General features: G+C 39.2%; 1 protein-coding gene across 6 annotated transcripts in view; it reads left to right on the top strand.

Annotated features, from left to right (window-relative positions):
• The window catches only part of LOC111568572 (ABC transporter F family member 4-like), a 34,493-nt gene that overhangs the window by 888 nt on the left and 10,651 nt on the right, over positions 1–22,954 (top strand). For 3 of the 6 annotated variants that reach the window (XR_008602968.1, XR_008602967.1, XM_055014381.1), the window contains exons 2-14: positions 1,079–1,134; positions 4,084–4,223; positions 4,627–4,775; positions 11,009–11,197; positions 13,267–13,413; positions 13,703–13,793; positions 14,971–15,087; positions 16,379–16,452; positions 16,624–16,741; positions 17,599–18,231; positions 18,356–18,533; positions 20,418–20,788; positions 22,856–22,932. Coding sequence is in view for 1 of the 6 variants with exons in the window: in XM_055014381.1 (XP_054870356.1) it covers positions 1,079–1,134; positions 4,084–4,223; positions 4,627–4,775; positions 11,009–11,197; positions 13,267–13,413; positions 13,703–13,793; positions 14,971–15,087; positions 16,379–16,452; positions 16,624–16,741; positions 17,599–18,231; positions 18,356–18,533; positions 20,418–20,788; positions 22,856–22,932 (2,340 nt within the window). In the remaining 5 variants the exon portion in view is untranslated. The remainder of the gene's footprint in view (positions 1–1,078; positions 1,135–4,083; positions 4,224–4,626; positions 4,776–11,008; positions 11,198–13,266; positions 13,414–13,702; positions 13,794–14,970; positions 15,088–16,378; positions 16,453–16,623; positions 16,742–17,598; positions 18,232–18,355; positions 18,534–20,417; positions 20,789–22,855; positions 22,933–22,954) is intronic. The other 3 variants (XR_008602970.1, XR_008602969.1, XR_008602971.1) reach the window with 3 other exon arrangements.

The following is a 22,954-nucleotide window of genomic DNA, read 5'->3' as shown; positions in this document are numbered from 1 at the left end:
AGCTTGTGTATAGTTTATCCACCATGTCATATAGGTGCATAGTCTTTTTTGCCATATTTTTTTCAATTGGATTTAATAGATTTAATACATCATTTGACGATAAATATATGATGAGATAAACTTTTTTCACGTTACGGCAGCTTGAAAGAAAAAAGTGTAGTAAACAACAGGACGATTTATACAAAAGTTGAATAAAGATAAAATTAAAGATAGTAAAAGACTATATACGCCTTTTAAATGTACAGATAAGACATATAGGACACTCAGTGAGTAGAACTGTATGTTAAAAAAAAGATAACTTGTTATTGCATTTGAAGCGATATCAAGATTAGTGTGCAAATGAAAAGTCAGGATGCAACCAGACACATGCTGAGGCTAAAAAATAAACAGTCTCTTTAACTTTTTCTGTGCAAATTCCTCCAACTAAAGCTAAATCAAAATTTGAGCTGTCCACGCTGGTTATGAGAGCAAACCTCTGAGCAGCTTTTCCAGTTATGCTGCCTACAAAACCTCACTTCTGCTGTATTTTTCTTGCACACGCATGCACCAAGAATGTGCCCGTTTTTTTACATGAGGAAACTTGAGCTTTGGTCAGTTGCGAAGTTTCACATTTCAGGCTCTCAGGCTAAAAATATCTCTGTGAAAAGTCGCTGATGGAGTTTGAGGATCGTATAAAATGCATCAAAACAATCTCAGCGATGTGGAAATCGGCTGCCAAACATCCTGAAAATGTAAACCTGCCTTATGTCATTCTGTTTTAATAAGGCGAGTGTCATTCCTCCGGTTGATCTCTTCATCCCTCACGTGCACTCATATCGCTGGTTGTGTTTACATGGTGCATGAATTCACATCTGGCAGCTCGTGGCATCAGAGTGGCAGCATTCCTGAAGAACAGGAAATTAGTTCTTTCCCTTTTATCTCCATGTCTTTCTTTTTTTTCCCGATGCGCATCATTATTGTTGGATTACTGGAATATTGTCTTAATTATAGATTCATGACTTTGCTAAAATGTTAGAAACGCGCTTTCAAGACAAAAACTTGGAGAACGTTGAGAATGTTTGACCTTGTTTGTGTTTAGGTGGAGACACCAGAGGAGAGTTCTAACCTACATGACATCTACACGGGCTGGATGAAGTAAGTCACATGTTTTAGACATGTACATTAATAGACGATCGCTCAAACGATGAATGAATTCACCAGTAATGATGAGAATTATTAGAAAATAGTTTAAAAGTTTATGTATTTTTTGTTTATCTTTCATTTCTGCTGATGTTCGCCACATATTTGCACTATTTGCTGCTCTAATGCTGTAAATTACCCCACTGTGGACTTAATGAAGGCTTAGCTTAACTTATCGTATCTTAACTTCACTTATGGAAATGTGTAACTTTAATACACATAGATGGATTTTTAGGGGTTTAATAAACTAGCAGTGAAACAGAATTAACTAAAAAAAAGAAACACAAAACAGACCAAACACAAAACCAAGCCCCTGAGTCCCACCAAAAGTAAAGGAATCCAAAAACTAACAAGAAAAGCACTCAGAGAGAGGAGTGCTCTACCTATGCTACTCAATCGTTGTATCATTTCCGATGGCTGAAATCTTGAAAAAATTAGTTCCAGAAATCAAGGCACCCACAAACAACATGATGTGTGTTACGCATGTGGACGTGATGTACGGATACCAAATCCCGTGACTTAAATATGTAGCGGGTGGTGGGAATTGATGGGAAACATCCCTGCAATTTAATCAATTGTTCTTTGAATCATTTCAGACGGAGAAGTCCCAATAAGTCCGCAGTGGTGGATTTGTAGTAGGATCACAATCATGCAATCGTCAGCAGGCAGCTGACATAGTGTTCACTTGTAGTCATAGTTACAGTGCTGCTCTGCCGCTATCTCGCAGTGATACAGAAATTTATACAAATCTGTTGATCCGGACTATAAGCCGCATCACTGCCAAAATCTAATCACTTGGTCCTTGTGTCATTTCTGACCTTCCCTGAAAATTTCATCCAACTCTGTTAGTCCGTTTTTGAGAGATGTGCACAGACGGAATAACAGACAGACAGACAAACATACGCCGATCATCACATAACTCCGCCGCATTCCTTGGAGGAGTAATCAGCCATTTCCAGCTAGAATCCAGCTAGTAATCTACCACATTAACAATGTCTAGACTGTATTTATGATTAATTTCATGTTATCTTGTGTCATTTATGACCTTCCTTGAAATTTTCATCCAAATCTGTTAGTCCGTTTTTCAGTAATGTTGCTAACAGACAGACAGACAAACATACGGCGATCCTCACATAACTCCGCTGTTCCTTGGTGGAGTAGTAATGGTCAAAACTGTGTTTAAGCCAAACGCAGAGTGCAAAGTGCCTCCAGACTATATTATTGATCACTTAGAGGATTTCTCATCCTCCTGTGTTTTGGATTTTATGACTTTTGCTTCTTGGAATCACAGCAGCTCAGCAGGTAACGCACTCTTCTTAAAAGGATTGTTAACTCCAGACTGTTTGTACCACCAGGATACGACTGGCACTCTGTCAGCAGCTGCCTGGCCTCGTGCCCAGTGCATTCTGGGACTGGCTTCAAATCCCTGCCACCCTGATGAGGATTAAATAGGCAGCCGATAAATGACCAAATGAGTGATGTCAGTGGTGCGAATCTCACTCTAAAATAACACATATTTTAGTGAGTCAGTGTAAACGTGTAGCGTTGCTCTGAGTATAAGATGAGCCTGAGCACCTGAACATGAACACAGAATGTAAATCCCACTTGTGTGTGTGCGTGTTGCTCATCCAAGCATATTTTCAAGTTAAACTAATTCTGCCGTCAGCTAATGAGTCACTCATACATTCTCCTGTCAGAATAATTTCCTCCGCTTCGTTTCCTCACTAAAGATGTCAAGAGACACTCATCAGGAAGTTATTTTCTCATCAAGACCTCCTGTAGGTTAAACTGGGATTCTTAAATACCTTTAGCATGGATGGACTCAAAAACAGAAGGTGGCTAACATGATTTAAAATGACTCGGTCAACATATTTAACCTGAGTACTTTGTACTTACTGGAACTTGAGGAAAAAATTGTGCACCATTCAGGGTTTCCTCTACATTCATTCTGCCGCCGCTCCTTTAAATTATTATTATTATTTTATTAATCGTCGCAAATACACCACCGCCGCATGTCTCCACCTTCACAGCAGTCCCGCACTGTGTTGGGTACTCGCAAGTACTACAGATAACTTTATCTGTATTTCTTATACTAGTATTTCTACTTGCAGAACAGCCTGTGGAAAACCACTGATATGTGCAATATTGTTATTTTCCATGTCTAGATGAGTTTTTTTTCTGTACTATATCTGAATATATGCACATGGAAGAATCAATACTTAGGTGTTTTTTTTATTTTCAGTTTCCCTACATAGTGTCATAATGTAGCTTAGCTTATCTGACCTTTACATAACTTTAACTTGACTTTATCTTTATATTACCATTACTTTCCTTTACCTTTACTTTACCTTACCTTTATTTGATCTTTACTTTACCTTAACTATACATTTGCTTTACCTTTAGCTTTACCTTTACTTTAGCTTAACTTTACCTAAACTTTACAGTTACTTTTCCTATACTTTACCTTTATTTTACTTTACATTTACTTTACTTTACCTTAACTTTACATTTACTTTACATTTACTTTACCTTTACTTTATCTTAACTTTACTTTTTCGTTACCTTTACTTTACTTTTGGCTTTACTTTAACTTTACTTTTCTTTAGCTTCAATGAATATTTTTAGTATATGTGCGCACCTGACCATTGTTTCGACTAAACTCCTGCAACACCTTTGTTATTATCCAATCTCAAGGATGCATCGAGCATAGAGGCAGTAAGTTAATAATAAAAACTTTTTTTTATGGAAGACCTCTTTATACATGCAACGCAGCTCAAAATGCTTCACGTTAAACTGTAAAGTAAAGATAATAAACTAGCAAACGACAAGTTTCTAGTCTCTCTAAATCATTTCAGTTATGTCCACAGTCAATGAGACATGAAATTCGTTGTTTGTACATTTCAGGCTGTGCTCTCTGGCCCAACATGCCAAGCAGGAGACAGAAGACTCCAACGATCTAAAGAAGGAAAGCATCAAACCAGAACCTGCCACCAGCGAAGAAGAAGGTGCTGCAGAGACTGAACCCTCCAACACCACCGAAGAAGGTGATAAAGATGCTAAACTTCCACTCTGTAAACTTTGTGTTTATTTCAGCTTGTCTTGAGTGTGTCACTCTGTATCATCTTATCATTATTTCTAGGCAGTCATGAAAGACATTTTAAGTATTGTCTGGCGTTTTATAGATGAAACGACTAATCAAAAGTTGTGACACTGATCTGTATTATGTTCTGCTTTTCCACAACAATTTGTCAAAGATTTCAAAAACAGCAAAACTTTGCTTGTGTTAAGATGAATTTTCATCCTGTTGCACAAAAAGAAGACCGAAAAACGTTGCTGCAAAGGTTTCAATTGAACATTTTAAACATCTTTAATATTTTGCACTAGGCATTATATTCATCTTCCTATCAGCAAATTTACGTTCGGTTTTAAACATATTTGCTCTTTCAGAGTCCAAAGCAGATGTTGTCGATTCATCAAACGGAGATGCTGATAAAGACTCTGAGCAGCTGCTGGATGTCGCTGATAAAACTCAAACATCAAACTCAGGCAGCGAAGAAGAAAAGATGGAGGAGCAGGAGACGGAAACAAAGCCAGAGGTGAGCTCATATCACTGGGAATAGGTTTGGGGTTTTCTGTTTATTTTCCATTAGATATGTACTAACACGTAAACACAGCAGTTATATTGCAGCAGAGAAGCAGGTTTTGATTGAAAAATTTTGATTAAAAAAAAAAAAAAAAAAAAAAAAAAAAGAATATTTTGGAATCCTTAAAACATCTGATCTCAGTTTGGACATGGACGTCTGCTGCGAAAACACTCAACTGGAAGTCCGATTTCCAACTGTGACTCGTTTTCCTTCTACTTTAGTGTTCTCTCACAGCTTTTATTGCTGAATCTGTGTGCTGCTTTGCGTCGTTCTTTAGTGCAGCTGTTTACCGCCGTCACAAGGAGACGAGATCGGCAGCTCCTGCTGACGTCTGCAGCAAAAACGGAGAACAATGAGGTTTCGGTGACGTGAGCACAAGTAAATATGAGAACCCTCTGCTTTCAATAGAGACAGAAGTGTGGCATCAAATGAGGCATCAAGACTTTCTGTGTCTCTGTCTACTCACAGATGTGGATTTGAGTTCTGACGGTGCAGGTTTTTTCTGAATAAAAGTTAACTGTAAAGACTTTTATGTGGCTTTAACTCTTGTTCAGGAAGATTTTCAGATTAAAAGCTGACAAATTTTAACTCCCTTTTACAGATCTGAATATCCCTGATCACGAACATAACCTTAAATGATATTTAGATTAGAAATGAACCTTGAATTTCTAAAATGGAAACAAAAATGGAAACGGCTCTGTCTCTATCTATCTATCTATCTATCTATCTATCTATCTATCTATCTATCTATCTATCTATCTATCTATCTATCTATCTATCTATCTATCTATCTATCTATCTATCTATCTATCTATCTATCTATCTATCTATCTATCTATCTATCTATCTATCTATCTTCCGAATGTCATTATTCCTATGATGCATTTTTGATTTTATATAATTCTTTAGTTTAATTATTCCACAGTAGTTTTCCCTCTACAGTAGTATTTTTTTAATGAAACTCCAAATCCTTTGCACGTTAGTCTGATATAGTTGAATGTTGCTCAAATCTATGCTATGCAGGGAGAAATAAAATGTATAAAATGAACTTCCTAAATGTCCCACAAGGCTTTTCACCAATTTTCATTTTCAACCTCTTTCTTGCAGCATCTATGTGAACGTTGGCATCTCAAAATCATTTGCAACTAACAAGGCACAAATATGACAGTTTATAATTGCTACTGTTGTTGGGTAATTAATTAAATAACCCTGCAAGTGGTAATATCATGGTTTACCTATGTAAGAACAAAAGCAGTGTCTCCTTTAGTTTATTGGCTGTGGCTCTGGGATGTTGACACGAGAAGTGGTTAAACATCAAAATGAGGATTGTGAAATTTCAACAGCTGCTGCTGATAAAGGAGTTACAGCTGAAGAGAGAGTTTTACATCATGAACATCTGGTACATTTCATCCATTTGCAAACAAGTTGACACAATTCTTGCTTTCTGTGCGTCCAAACACGTAAATGATGCAGATGTCAGCTTGCAGCCCGATTTTGAGACTATACGCACTACAAACACACCAACTTTACTTCCACCAGGAAAAAAATGGTGCTGAAACAAATTTTTGAGGACATACTGTTCCAGAAGATTCTCTATTATCCACACCTATGAGTTTTAATTGAAGTTGTCGCTGCTGGACTTCTGAGGTGCTTTAATTTCCACGTACTTTCCATTGATGGAATCAAAATACAGTAGGAAGTTCTAAATTCTCCAGAAGTCCCGGGCTACCACTGTGCTCTAAAGAACTCTTTAACTTGAATATTTCACGAGATGGATGAACCACAAGTTCCCAACAGACTGCTGTATACTGTTTAACTTACAAACATACATTTGTTTGTGACTGTTTGGTGCTAGATCTCATACCCCACATGCTATAGGGAAACTTGAATCCCAAACTGTTTTTCTGTCCCTACTGAATGACAATTTAACACTCTATAGAACAACTGAAATGTACTGACAGAACATTTCTTACATTAAATTGATAAATTACTAAAAAAAAAGTGAATGCTTAAACCACACAGAACCACCAGAATGGATATATGGGAATGCAATTCTAGCACTAAAACATCATGAACGAGAAAAGCCCTCAGAGAGCGCAGCACTGCGCCAAGGCTGCTCAGTCGTTGCATCATTTCCAGCAGATGAAATCTTTAATAAGAAATTACCTTGCGGTGAGCACAGGTGTGTGTTATGCATGTGTATGTTATGTGCGGATACCAAATCATGTGACCTAAATATGTAGCGGGTGGCGGGACTCGGAAACACCTACATAATTTAATCAATTGTTCCTTGTATCATTTCCAACAGATAATTCTGCAGCGGTTGATTTGTAGTCTGATCGCAATCATGTGATCGGCAGGCAGCTGACATAACGTTCACTTGTTGTCATGGTTACAGTGCCGCTGTGCCGCTATCTCACAGAGATACAGAAATCTTGAACAAATCTGTGAATCCAAACTATAAGCTGCATCACTGCCAAAATCTAATTGGGTGGTCCTTGTGTCGTTTCTGACTTTTCCTGAAAATTTATTTCAAATCCGTTTGTCCATTTTTGAGTAATGTTGCACACAGACAGACAGACAAATGTATGCAGATTGTCACATAACTCTGCCGCATTACTTGGTGGAGTAATCAGCCATTTCCAGCTAGAATAGTCATTTACCACATTAACAATGTTTAGACTGTATTTCTGATTCATTTAATGTTATCTTCATTGAAAAAAAACTTCTTTCAAAAATAAGGACATTTCTAAGTGACCCCAAACCTTTGAATTTTAGTGTACATTCCAAAGTATTACCAGTTAAAATCATATCTCTCCTGGAAAAAAAGATATCAATCATTCTTGACACACATTTCAAGCTACAGAGGAAACCTCAATCATGGCTTCCAAGAATTGAACAAACCATATCTCATTAAGGTTCATGACGTTAGAAATACAAACTCTTCAGTATAGAGTTCACTTGAAAAGACTTCAGGGCTGATTAGTATTTTTCTGTCCTGGTTTTGTATTTTCACAGTTGTCTCCGGTTCTGCTAAGGTAATGAAATGGGACGGTAAAATGAAACACAACTTTCTGTGGACATTGTTGCAGCAGGAGGAAACCAGTGGCTTTATGAAAACACAAACTCACATAGCTGTTGTCCAGTGGCTGTAATAATGTGCCGATAAATGGACAGTAGCTGCAGTGTTTTTATTATATGCCTCTGAAACACCCACAGACACATTTCATGTCCACTCCGTCTGTTGTGTATCTGCTAGTTTGCTCCGTTGTTATCGCTGCTGTGTGATTGTAAGGCCCGTCTCTGTTCTTTTATGTTGGCCCACTGATGCAGTCGATAATGCTGTTTGGACAGAGCGATAATCTTCTGAGACAAATTGTGTGCATTTCTGTCGCTGTGTGAAGGCTTCATTTTGTCGACAAGGGCTGGAAACAGTGATTGCTTTGTGTCAGACGGCGACGCTTTATTTTTTTCTTTTTCTTTTTTTTTTTTTAAACAGATTTTTCTCTCTGCAGCTTTTTGTTTCAGTTCCTTTTGTTCTGATAACCTGAGCTGATCAAATTAAATCTGGTCCCATGTGCAGAGGACAGGATTAATACAATCTGCCAAACATGTTGGACATTATGTGTCTAAAAAGTTTATTTTTTTGGGATACTTGTTCTGATTCCTCGTTGCAATGGAGCTCTGTTGTTCCAAAACACACCAGTTAGCCACACTCAGTCAGCATTGTACATCATTTGGCTGCTCGGAATTTTGTGCAAAGCACCACATCTGAGTTCACTTTCAGTTAAATGTGTTCACCCCTCTTGGAAGTTTTCACCTTATTTGACTTTCAAAACTGAATCATGGTCAATTTAATTTGGCTTTTTTTTTTCCACAAGAATTGACCAAAAAATACTCTTTCATGTCAAAGTGAACATATTTCTCCAAACTAATGTCAGTTAATTAGAATTATAGACTGTAAATTAAGTGATCTGACTTTTATGTCGATATCTGTGTAGCATTTGTTGTTTGCTTCGGGTAACTGTCTGGCTGGAAAACAAATTTTCACCCAAGTCACAGTTTTTTTGCAGATTGCATCAGGTTTAGGAAACCATGCTTCACCTCATGATGCTGCCACAACCGTGCTTCACCTCATGATGCTGCCACAACCGTGCTTCACCTCATGATGCTGCCACCACCGTGCTTCACCTCATGATGCTGCCACCACCATGCTTCACATCATGATGCTGCCACCACCGTGCTTCACCTCATGATGCTGCCACCACCGTGCTTCACCTCATGATGCTGCCACCACCATGCTTCACCTCATGATGCTGCCACCACCGTGCTTAACCTCATGATGCTGCCACCACCGTGCTTCACATCATGATGCTGCCACCACCGTGCTTCACATCATGATGCTGCCACCACCGTGCTTCACCTCATGATGCTGCCACCACCGTGCTTCACCTCATGATGCTGCCACCACCATGCTTCACCTCATGATGCTGCCACCACCATGCTTCACCTCATGATGCTGCCACCACCGTGCTTAACCTCATGATGCTGCCACCACCGTGCTTCACATCATGATGCTGCCACCACCGTGCTTCACATCATGATGCTTCACATCATGATGCTGCCACCACCGTGCTTCACCTCATGATGCTGCCACCACCGTGCTTCACATCATGATGCTGCCACCACCGTGCTTCACATCATGATGCTGCCACCACCGTGCTTCACATCATGATGCTGCCACCACCATGCTTCACCTCATGATGCTGCCACCACCATGCTTCACCTCATGATGCTGCCACCACCGTGCTTCACATCATGATGCTGCCACCACCGTGCTTCACCTCATGATGCTGCCACCACCATGCTTCACATCATGATGCTGCCACCACCATGCTTCACATCATGATGCTGCCACCACCGTGCATCACATCATGATGCTGCCACCACCATGCTTCACATCATGATGCTGCCACCACCATGCTTCACATCATGATGCTACCACCACCGTGCATCACATCATGATGCTGCCACCACCATGCTTCACCTCATGATGCTGCCACCACCATGCTTCACCTCATGATGCTGCCACCACCATGCTTCACCTCATGATGCTGCCACCATCATGCTTCACATCATGATGCTGCCACCACCATGCTTCACCTCATGATGCTGCCACCACCATGCTTCACATCATGATGCTGCCACCACCATGCTTCACATCATGATGCTGCCACCACCGTGCATCACCTCATGATGCTGCCACCACCGTGCATCACATCATGATGCTGTCACCACCGTGCTTCACCTCATGATGCTGCCACCACCATGCTTCATAATGTGGATGGTGTGATGTGCAGTTTATGTCTAGTGTTGTGACCAAAAAACTCTAGTCTTTTTTAAACAGTGACTTTCTTTTTGCCACTTTCCCAGAAAGTTTTGACGAGTAAAAAAAGAAAATATCAGGCGCAGTCTCTCCAGTCTCAGCTGTTGCAGCTTCTAACTCCTTCCTCACTAGTCTCTCTCTTGCTCGGTCTCTCAGTGTTTGAGAACATCCTGCTCTAGGCAGATTTACATGTGGCCTATTCCTTCCATTTCTTAATAATGAATTTAACTGTACTCCAAGGGATATTCCCTAACTTGATTTTTTTTTTTGGTATCCATCGTCTGCTTCCTAATAACATTGTCAGAATTTCTTGGAATCTTCTTTTAACTTCATGATGTAGTTATAGCCAAGAGTACTAATTCACCAGTAACTGGACTTTCCAGATACAGGAGTCTTTACACTACAATGAGACACATTCACTGCACTCGGAAGATCTAAATTTTATTGATTGTGCAACTTGTAGGGGGTTAACACTTGATTTACATTTCATATTTTCAAATAATTGACATTGTTTTGTAGAAATGTGTTTTCACTTTGACATGAAAAGGTCTTGTCAAAAAGTCACGTTAAGTTGACCATGACTGAATGTGAAATAAAAGGAGGAAACTTCCAGAGAGGTGAATCGTTTTTATCACCACTGCATAGCCTCCAACAGATAAATCACTACATCAGTAAGAGTGTCTTAAGTATCTTGAATTTTGTTTTCTGAAACGAGCAGGCATCGTGAACTCTGTCAGTGTTGGGACTCATTTTCAGGCATGAAAGTTCCTCTAACCAGCTGCTTGTACATATTTCACAGTCAGCTACTACTGAAGTGTCTGCTGAGGCCACGAACAAGGCAGAAAGTTCCAATTGTGCCTCTTCAGACTCTGAAGAAATGGCTGAACCCACCGAGGGCGACCCCGAGCAACCAGCCTCTGATCAGACTGAAGGACACCTGCAGGCTGAAGGTCCAGCCGAGAAGATGGAGGCGGATGAACTGAAGCAGGTTAGTTGAGTTTTTTTCAGCTTTGGTTGTTATAAATTGTCTGTTTGAGGATCAGATTTTCTGTTCTGTGAGTGCGTTCTCATTTACGTCTCCTCACACAGGAGATGACTTTTCTGTGAAGACATGATGTTTAAATGTAGCTTTATTTAACAGCAAGTGCAGATTCACCATTAATACCATTTCTGGATAACTGTCCACTGTTTTAATATGACGTACATACACTACCGTTCAAAAGTTTGGGGTCACCCAGGCAATTTCATGATTTCCATGAAAACGCACACTTTTATTCATGTGCTAACATAACTGCACAAGGGTTTTCTAATCATCAATGATCCTTTCAACACCATTAGCTAACACAATGTAGCATTAGAACACAGGAGTGATGGTTGCTGGAAATGTTCCTCTGTACCTCTATGTAGATATTCCATTAACAATCAGCTGTTTCCAGCTAGAATAGTCATTTACCACATTAACAATGCCTCGGCTATATTTCTGATACATTTAATGTTATTTTCATTGAAAAAATAGATTTTATTTCAAAAATAAGGAAGTTTCTAAGTGACCTCAGGCTTTTTAATGGTAGTGTATACATAGCGTATATTTGACGTTACTCCATCAGATTGCTCTGACGTGCTCAGAAATATAAATCACTTCTAATCACATCTCATAAAAACAGGCGTATCTGTTGATTCCTGGCTCGGCTCGACCTCGACTCCCTCAGCTCACTCGCTGCACATCTGAAACTTATTTTGCTGAGGGCTGGAACTGGCTGAGCCACATTGTTTTTGTTGTTTAGCTTCCAGTAGGCAACACTGCAAGGAGAGTTTACTTTGCTGAGTCATGAAGACTTTTGTGGAATGTGCGATTAAATGTGACCATGTTCTTGACAAGCCAGTGTCTTTTTAAATGATGTCGAAGTAATCTGAAACTCGAGTATTTACAGAAATGTCAGCTTTTGTCAACATTTACATTGTTTGTATGATGAGTTGTGTGGCAGCTGCCTTTGACTTCAGGTTACATTACATCGAAAAGAGAATTAAAATTTTTGTGCTTCTCATGATATTTGCATAAGAAAACAAAAGGAATTTTAGTTGTTTTGTCGAGAGAGTTGAAACTGTGCTTTCATGGCATGACAGATTGTGCAGCTGCTTTATCTGCCACATACAACTTTTATGACTCCTCATGAATAATTCTTGTTCATTAAGTCTTTTTCCCCCTCTTTTCTATCAGTAACAATAACTCTGTATTTACCAGATTATAGTGGAATTCTCAGAGATTTTTATTTAAATAAATGTCTGAGGAGTCACCAATCAGTAAATGAACTGACAATGGTGAGAGTTTATGGAAAATGGTAAAATGAAGCTTGATTTATATGTATATATTGTAATATTAAGTAACTATGACCTTCCATACATGCTGTGGCTTTGAGAACACAGTTTAACTTTGCAGTGGAAGATTATTCTCGACATTTCAGGTGTGCTCACATCTGCTTTTACCTTTTAAACGGTCTGGAGTATCTACGACATGTTTAAACCCATCCTCCATCTGACTTCTCTTCAGCAGCGCATCCATTTTTTCGAGGCATAACTGTGCTTTTATTGAGTACAATGTCATCGCAACTGATCAAAGTGACAAAAATAGAACCAGAGTTTTAATATCTTACAATTATCCTGTAGTTCTCATAGAATAAAAGTTGAAAGCTGTATATTTTTGTGTTTTTTTTTTCATATCTTCTAGCGTAATCTGCCTTCTCTCTTTTCTATTTCTTCTGCAATTTTTTTTATTAGGTGCAATATTTCGGTCCAATACATGTTTTTGCTTTCAATTCACTTCCCGCTATCTATCTTTTTCTTGTCATTTAGTTTACAGTTTGTACTCATATTATTTTATTTTTCTACACACTATTCCTTGGCATCCACTTAGACACTTTGCGTTTTCTACTTTTTGGTAATTTATTTCCATGTAATTACTAAACTCTCTGAACCTGTGTATATTTCACCAACTTTTCTTTATTATACTCTGGCAAAACAATGTCCTGTGTGAGGAATAAAGTTGATCTTATCTTCCAGGAGCCACAGGCTGCCACAAACCCCTCCGAGGTCGCAGATGAAGCTTCTGCATCTGAGCAGACTCATGCCGATCGAACTAAAGCTCCAGTTTGTGTCACTCAGGAGGACGGCGAGTCCTCAGAAGATGAGCAAGAAACAGCTGCAGAGGTACGATATCAATTAATATTTATTTATGCATTCAGGAGTAAACTGACCCAGGGCATGTTTTTTTTCATTGCTTACTATCCCAAAGACTAAATACTGCAGCATGGTTTCAGAGTGTTCATGAACAAGTCACATTTTTTATATCAAAATGGGACACACTGCACTTTTTGTGGTTCACGCTCACTAGAGGCGACCGATCTGTGTCAGGAACGCCCAAGAAAAAAAAAATCATGTGAGAAACCCTTTGTGTCTGGTGTTGGAGACGCTGTTGACCTGTTGATTCTTCTCGCAGAAGCCCAGCGAGGCCGAGCCCAGCACTGCAGAGCCGACGGCCGAGGAGGCCAATGAGCAGCCGGTAGAGACCGAAGCCCCGCCCCCTGCAGGTACCAGCGACCAATAGGTGTTTAGTAACCAGGTTGTTCTTTACCTGTTATGCATGGCATCCTTTCCATGTCTTTCTCACCGCGCTGAGAAGAGTCGCAAGCTGTTGTGAAGAAACTCCTCAGAGGCTCGGAGGGTTCAGAGTCGCCGCTTTCATCCCAGAAGCAGATTTCAAAGCTGCTGAGGTGTTTTTTAAAACATTATTAAGACTCCAAACAGAAACAAAGCTTCACAACCAGACATCCAGGTTTGTCATTAACCCTATAGAGCCCAGTGTAACGCCGGCGCTATGATTGCATCTTCATTTTTGATTGGTGGTAGATTTGAAACCAAATAAGAAAGATCCATCATTCTTTTTGCATATAAAATCCTGGGAGTTACACTAACATTTCACACATTCACCAGGTCTCAGAGCGCTTTTTCGTTGCAGTAATGAGTTTCTAAAAACACACAATGAAGCGCACATAACAAAAATCTTTATGAAAGAGACCACGGGATATCGTGCAGCTTTTTTTCCAAATTTAAGGGATAGAGCTATGAAAATTCAGTATTTTGGAATATATGTGAAAAAACAAAAACAATTAGATTTTTTTAAGGTTTATTGCACTTTTAAGGAATTTATTATAGTAGTTAAGACATATATCAATACATATTATTAAAACTTGGGATACAAGGGTTATATTGATGTAAAGCAAATAAAAATACTCTAAAAAAGTAGGAATATGTCCTGGTGGACTTGCACAATGGTAGGTCTTAAAGAGTTAACGGTTGCAGCAAAGGCATAAAAGTCAATGCAAACTTGTGGATTGAAGAAAAAGGATTGTTTTTGTCAGTGTTTTAGGAATCAAACTACCCCGTTTTCATTATCAATTAATCAGGAAAATATTTTCCTGATTATTCCAAGAAAAGTACAAATTTGTTTTTTTATCCACCAAATCTTACCAGAACGTACAATAACAATAAGGCAAAGAAAAGCAGAAAAAAATGCAGCATGTTGGGCGTTTTTTACTTAAATAGTTATAGAAACAGTAGACATTATTACTTTTGTCAGCTAATCATTTCATATCTAAAATATGTCTTAACAAGCAGAAGGGAATCGTAAGCGGTTTCCTACTGGGTACGGCTCATTCGCTGCCTTTGATTTCACACTGGACATGTTTTTTCGATCTGATGTTGGAGGAAAAAGAAGCTCCTTGCACCTCCTTTTCACTGGAAACACTTCATCTCTAGCTGTTGAAGCACAGAACATTCGGATCATTTCACTTTATTGGAAGAAAAATGGAAACAGAAAAGAAAGTAAGGCATAAAATTGAGGTTTTTTTTTTTTTTTTTTTTTAACCTCGAGGCATTTGGGTTCAGCGCCAAAACGTGTAAATACTTTGAGGGACTGTTGCCAGATCTGGCCGCCCCGTTCAGAGGAGTTTTTCCACAGCATCATTCACTTGTGGAACTTCTCAGAGAGGTTTGTTGAGCTTGTCGGAGCTTGTTCATAAAAGTGGAGCGATGACTCATCTGGGAATTACAGTCACCTGGAACACAAGCACCTTATATCCCCCAGTATTTCAAATTTATCCATGACTTCAGTGCAGAAAACAGTTTCTCCCTGCAGACATTGAGACTTGTCAGGTAACCAACAATGTAACTGTGACTGCATTGCACAAGCTGCTGGAAAGGACCCCTGTTAATGTTATTGCTTCCACCTGCTGCTCCTGCTGAGAAAAGGCTCATGAATCGGGTTAATTTGGGCAAAAATAAGGTGCTCTGATGATGCAACACTACAAGACTCAGGTGTCTGTGAAGATTCTCAGTCATCCACATCGTGGTAAACATCGGAGCTTCAGTAAAAATCAACTAGACTTCTCTTGTAGGTGACTCAAGACTCCCTAAAAACTGGACAGACGCTAGACAACGCTCATCAAACAAAAATGTCTGTTAAATCGACAAGATGTGGTGCATTTTGTCCTCAAATTTACCATCAATGTGACAAAAGAGCTTTATGTCTTCTGTGTATCGAAGCTTGAGTAGTTTGGGTAAATATCAACGTGCTTTTCATCAGCCATGCTAGCAGCTAACAACTCTGCACATTTATGCAATGGATTGCCATAAAATTTCAGTTCAGACATTAACATCGTCCTCAGGGTAAATTCTAAAAACTCTGCTGTCCCTCTTATGTTTCTATTCACGCTAACGTGAAGCCAAAGTTATTTCTTGTTCGTTTCTTTTTTCAATTTAATGACCAAATATATGCCATACTTGACATTCCCGATCACCTCGGCTGTACTCCAGTTAGCAAATGTTAGGACGCTAACATGCTAAGCTAGGATGTGCTTGAGTACCTCCTCCCAGAGCTGTTACTGTTCGCTCTAAGTTGTGTTAATTTACACAGAATAGAAATGGAAAAACCACTGCAAGTACAGACATGACATGTTCTTGATGTTCTTATTTTATTAATTTTCAATTTGGCCTCATTGTTTTGCTTTTTTCCTTGTATTGTAACTTTGTCAAATTAAGGATTATTTAGTTTTGCCCGAAGTAACACAAGACTCTAGACCTAATGTTGTAGTAACTGTTGTTTAATCTTTTTCAGATGCTGACAGTGGCGATAAAAATCCAAAAGAGGATGACGACGCGAAAGTAGAGGAGGAGGAGGAGAAATCTGAGGTACCTTTAAACTATTTTTTAATTCCAAACAGTTGCTGTATGGCCATAAACACTGTTACATGAAGGTTGCTGTTCTGTATTTGTGACAAGCAGAAAGGGAATAAGAAGCTGCACCTAGGAAAATGTACAATAACCACAAACTCTCTTGTGTGTCTCGTCACATCTGAGCAGAAACCTGAAGACGAGGCGGAGAAGTCGACGAGCCAAAGTGACTCCGCTGACGTCTCCGCTGACGTCTCCGCTGACGTCTCCGCTGACGTCTCCGCTGACGTCTCCGCCGCTCACACTGGTCGGTTATTTACCAAAATTAAAACACGTCACACAACTTTTTCTCCACAGCACCCAAACATACAAACATTTTTTAAACAGATTTTGTGCAAAACATAATCCCAAAAACTGTATTTTTATGTTTTATCTTGCAGATTGACTTTCCTTTCAAATTGTTTTTGGCTTGAGCTGTTGTAAGACCACTTTTTATTTTTGTCATTTTCATTCATTGAGATATATCTGTCATCTAAATATTCTTTAGTAAACTATCATGATAGCAAATCAGATTATTATTTTTTTTGGCCACATAAAGGCAACAGAAACACATTTTGAACACAACGGTGACACATGCACATGTTCTAAGGTTATTATTTTTGGGGCATCTTTGCCTTTGTTAGATAGGACAGTGAGAGAGAGACAGGAAACATGGGTAGAAGGTGGGGGAATGACATATAGTAAACTGCCATGAGCCAGACTTGAACCCATCACCGCTGCATCGGGGACTATAGCCGCTGTTCATTGGTTGCTATCTGGGAACCCCACACATTTACATGTTCTGAGTTTATACATAGCAAACATCTACAGAACCAGCAGCTTATGGAAGAAACATTATCTTTATTATGAGTTCACTAAAGCCCGGTTTTCATTCTTTCTTACTGTTTGTAGACTCTTAAAAGCTCCTCAAAGTGAAAAGTGAAGTATACTGGCAAAGATACACACTAGTTAGGTGTGTGCTAACAAACAAATACACCTTTTTTGGGACACCATTGTATTAATTATGAAGATACAGGATATAAAAACAAAGTCACAGCTCTAGGAATAAATGCTTTACTGTCATACTTTCCAGTGCAGTCAATGTGTCATCTTTTTCTGTTGCAGAAGACCCGGAGGACTCCATCATCCTCAACATTCAGGCCCCAGACGGCGAAGCAGCCGAGCGAGAAAGCAGCCAACTGCTCCCTGAGGAGGCTCCCGAAGACTCCAAAAGCCCCAAGAAGAAGAAAAAGAAGAACAAAAAGGATGCGAAGACGTCCGCAGAAGATGCATCGATCACAGAAACACCTGATGCTGATGCCTCCAACGTAGATGCCCCCAGTGATTCTCCTCTTACCGGCAAGTCTGCCAAAAAGAAAAAGAGAAACAAAAAGAGGCATGAGGAGGTAGCGGCAGAGAAAGAGGAAGATAAAGAAGAGGAGGAGAAGGAGGAGGAAGTGTCTCAGGTAGCTCCACCAGAGAAGAAGAAGAAAGCAAAGAAGAGGAAAAGGGAAAGAGATGAAGTGGAAGACGAGGAAACTCCCGACGCTCCTTCGGAAAACAAGATTAAAAAGAAAAAGAAGCAATTAACAGAAGTGGAGGAGGAGACGGTGGAGAACCCTGAGACAGCGGGGGAGACGAAGAAGAAGAAGAAGAGGAAGAAGAAAAAGGAAGGAGGTCAGGAAAAAGAAGAGGTGCAGTCTGAAGAAAACCCAGCAGGGGGCGACAAAGACACAGAAGAGACACCAGAGGCTGAAGGTAACGAAAGATTAAAAAACCTTCAACCTGGGAATTTTCCTTGATATTTCTTTTGCCCTTTACTCTAAATCAATAGCAGCAGATGATTTAAAAAGTTATTAGAAACAAATATCTCTTCCTGCAGATGGAAACTCTTCTCTGGTCTCCTCAGCCAAAAAGAAAAACCGTCTCAGGAAGAAGCTCAGTCTAAAGAAGAGATTAAGACTGCAGAAGAAAGACGGCACGATGATGATGATGATGATGATGAGGAAGACGAAGAACAACAACTTGGCTGCAAGACAGAACGTCTCAGGGAAAAAGAAGTCAGTTTTTATTTCTCACATTAAACACTCCTGACACTGTGCAAAAGTGAAGACAGGAAACAGCAGAAATGAAGATTGTAGATACAATTTACAAGCTGATACTGATGTCCTGCTTCCTGTTTGGCGCAAATATGGGAACACATCCCTTAAACTTCACTTAGACCAACATTCACAACCCTGACTGTTTGAGGTTTGTCATGTCCTAGAACAATCAGTAACTGCTGGTTAAAGGGCTCCTTTTCCCATAAATCAGTGGTGCTCTCAGACTGGCAGACCATTTCTGAGGTATTTTGGCTTCACCTCTGCTGATCGATTTCTGGTCAAAATCACAGTTTAGTTAGCAAATCACATAGGCTGCGTTTTGGAATCTGTTACTTAACGCATCTAAAGTGTCTCAAGTGTTAATATAATAACAATAATGATATATAATGATATTTTTTTATATAGCACCTTTAAGACCAGTCGTGGGGGGGAGCTGGAGTCTATCCCAGCTGACTCAGGTGAAGGCAGGGGACACCCTAGACAGGTCACCAGTCTGTCACAGGGCTACATACAGAGACAAACAATCACTCTCACATTCACACCTACGGGCAATTTAGAATAATCAATTAACCTCAGCATATTTTTGGACTGTGGGAGGAAGCCGGAGTACCCGGAGAGAACCCACGCATGCACAGGGAGAACATGCAAACTCCATGCAGAAAGATCCCGGGAAAGCCAGGACGCGAACCAGGGATCTTCTTGCTGCAAGGTGAAAGTGCTAACCACTACACCACTGTGCAGCCTACAAAGGAACTAGTGGTTTAAAAGGCTGAAAGTTAAAAGTTAAAAAATTAAAAATAAAAAAAAATTGAGAATTATAGAATTAAAGATGACATCACACCAAAGAACCAGGCAGCTAAAATTAAAATAAAGCAAGAGAGAACAAATAAAATAATACATAATAGAACACTAAAACTTGTTATGTGTATAAATAACAACACTAGGCGTTTGTTAAAGGAACCACAGTGCAAATGCGTGAGTCTGCAATTGGCAAGCAGAAACAAGCTCTGAAAGTTTCAATCTACTTGAATTACATAAAAATTAATTAAACTAAAGGGTTTTTCAATCTGAAATCATCAGGGGCCTTCTGCTTGACCTTATTTTCAATGTAAATCATGGATATTTAAAATGGCATCTGTGAAATTTGAGACTGATATCTCATGTACTTTCAGGGATATATTTTTAAAAAATGCCCTTCAACTCACTTTCAGTATATTTATTTGCACACTGATTCAGAATTTGAAATACCAGACCAGTAGAATATGTACGTAAAATTATATATCTTCTGAAATATCTGATATTAAACTAAAATGTCACCAATATTTTTTATTAATATCTATATTTAATATTTACAAGTCATGCAAATCAGACATGTTTGTGCAGAAATTGTTCTAAAAATGTAATGATTTCAGGTGAAATTACCAAAAATACAGCATTAGTCCTATTATTTAACAGCCACATCTCATTTACATCATATTGTTAAAACTTCCTGTGTCCTCAGGAGCTGCAGTTTAAACTGGACAAGCTTTTTTATCCCATAAAAAAAAACCTGATGCTAACTATAAATGTACAAGTTATTAATTAATGCAACAGCACAAGCCTGTAAGAAGGACAGGACATCAATTTGTCATTTAAAGTGGTTTATTGGTGGAATTAAAGCACCAGTCAAACACTTTAATATCATTTTCCCCCTATTTTTTTTCAATTAGCTTTTGTATGTGTTTAGAGCTGCTCTTTTTCTAAATTAACGAGATGTAAAAAGTTAAAATGCTAAAGTGTTACTGCATACTGTTCACATTCATTTTAGTTAAAAAATTAAAGGGCAAATTCACCACTTTCTAGGCACAAACACATCCAGGAGGAGCGTGAGGAGACGCCGCAACCAAACAAGCCAAACAAAAGACCTCCGGCCGACGGCGTCCAGGAGGACGAGACACCAAAGAGGAAGAAAAAGACGACGGTCAGCAGTGAACAAGAGGAAAGCTCGTCAAAGGAAAACAAACCTCCCAAAGCAAAGAAAGAGAAGAAGAGATCGGTGCAAAGTGAAGAGGCAAACGATGTGAACGCAGAGTATCCTGATGCTGACTCGTCTACGCTTTCTGATGAGAAGAAGAAGAAGAAGAAAAAGAAAACGAAGGCAGTTCAAGGCGAGGAGACGACAGACGATTCGACCCCCATCGCTGTGAGCCCAGAAGCACCTGCTAAGAAAAACAGTAAGACCATCTTTCTTTTTTTGTATTTAGGCTTTTAGGAACGTGATAAAGCTTGATGCACATGCAGGAAATCCACAGAAGGCAGAGAACTTTCCACCGCTGACGTGTGGAAACAAAACTTAAAAGATCCCTTAATGAAGTCCCATCATCCACGTCTCACTTCAGTCTGTTGTTAATCTCTAATTGCACAATTATTCCATAATTAGGAATGTTTCAGAACATGAGGTGATGACTTTTAATCCAAACTTTTCTTGCATGGTTGAGGATGGGGCTTGGTGTAATTCGATCCTAATATTTCTAGTTTTGTAACTTATTTACTCAGTTTATCTCGGCATGAACCTTAAGCTCCTTTTGCAGTTTTTGACTCTTGCAGGAAGGTTTGAATTGTAAAGGGTTCATGAAAGGTCACAGTGGGGAGTTATTTAATTTTTCTGGATCACTTTTGTGTTTCAGTCCACTTAAAACCAACTGCCAGTTAATAGAAACTCGCTGCAGATACCACAGAAAAGAAAGACAACGTGATGTGTTTTGTGTTAAATAATTAAATGCTGTCATTAACAGCATACAACTGCTGAAGCTGTGGCCAAATAAGGTTATTAGTCAGACTTCTGCTGCTGGTTTGGTTCAGATTATGAACTAGAGATGGACCGATCAACCATTTGGCCAATTTTTATGGCCGATATTTTATGGTATGTCTTTTGTTGGCCGATTACTGATAAATTAAATGCAAAATTAAGAGTGTTAGGACTTTGGGGTGTCTGAAATGTCTCTTAAGCAGCAAAAACCGAACAGAAACATGAGCCATCGCCACAAACCAAGAAATTAGCTTCTCTTACTGTGGCTAAGGCTGCGCTAACGGCTGAGTTAGACAGCAGCCACAGATTAACCTGAAACAGAGTCTGGAAAACAATAATTAACAATTCTTAAAGTTCTGGACCTTAGTGAGCAATAAACATGACAAAATGGTGAAAGATTTTATATCGGTTCCAAATATCGGTCATGTTTCTTGAGTGCCAGTAATCAGCATCGTTATCAGTAGATCCCTATAACAAACTGAACATATCCACAGCAGCAATACATAAATGAAAAGTCGGCTATCTTTACAAAAAAAAAAAAAAGCACCAAAATTACCCAATTTTTCAGAGCCAGAAACCGTAAAAGCAGAAATAATTGTCAGATTTTTAACTCCCTGATAGTCCTCAAACTTATTACATGTCTTTTTGTTTAAAGTATAAAAATTGCAATATTTTATCACAATCACTTTCGTCTTATTCTAAAATCTGCCATAATTTAACCATTTGCACTCATCACATTCTGTTAAAAATTACAAATTCTGTATTTCTCTGCACAGTTTTGAATCCATCAGTGACTCGCCTGCGACAAAAAGTCACTTTTATGTTAAAAACACGTCACAGGAATTCAGGAAAACAGGAACTAAATAGTACATCCATTACAAAAATCCTTAGGCAGAGCAAAAATCTTACTGAAATAGTTTATTTAAAGCGAGGTGCTATGAGCTATTTATATATGTTCAGTGTATTATCTGCAGTAGACGCTAGTTGGAAGCACTGAATTGCTGTAAAAACTGGTCAACAGCAAAACGTCTTTTAGCCACTTAAAACGATCAATATTCCTTGAAGTGTACGCTCTATTTGGAAGATTCTCACCATTTTAAATTACAGTCAGATGGCCCTTCCATATCCCAAAGTGCAGCAGTAAATTACGCTGCGGATGAGCTGTGTCGGTCAGAGTTTCAGTGGTGTAATGGGCAACACACAGACGTGGAAAAGCACCTCAAACAGCCTCACTTCAAAGGAACCACAGCTGGCTACAGTCATAATCAGAGATACGAGGTGGTGAATCAGCAGGAGCCCACTACACGATGCTATATATCAGTACAGCTCAGGCTTTCTGTGGGTTAAAAGAAATATGATAGCTAAGTGATGCCAGAGAAATTCTCTGCTGTTTTGTATTTTCAACCTTTTATAGGAAAATAGTGGCTTTATGTTGTTGATTAGGGGCAAAAGTTCCTATTTATGACTTGTGTTGATGTGTTGATATTGACAGAGAAGAACAGACTAATGGACAGACTGGAAGAGCCAGAACCTGCTGCAGACAAACTCACTCCTCCAGCTGTTTCTACGGTAACAAACACAACTGAACAAA

Source organism: Amphiprion ocellaris, chromosome 10 (genome assembly GCF_022539595.1).
Source record: "Amphiprion ocellaris isolate individual 3 ecotype Okinawa chromosome 10, ASM2253959v1, whole genome shotgun sequence".
NCBI classification, from domain to species: domain Eukaryota; kingdom Metazoa; phylum Chordata; class Actinopteri; family Pomacentridae; genus Amphiprion; species Amphiprion ocellaris.
The sequence above is the reverse complement of the archived record's forward strand: the minus strand, read 5'-3'. Positions and strand labels throughout refer to the sequence as shown.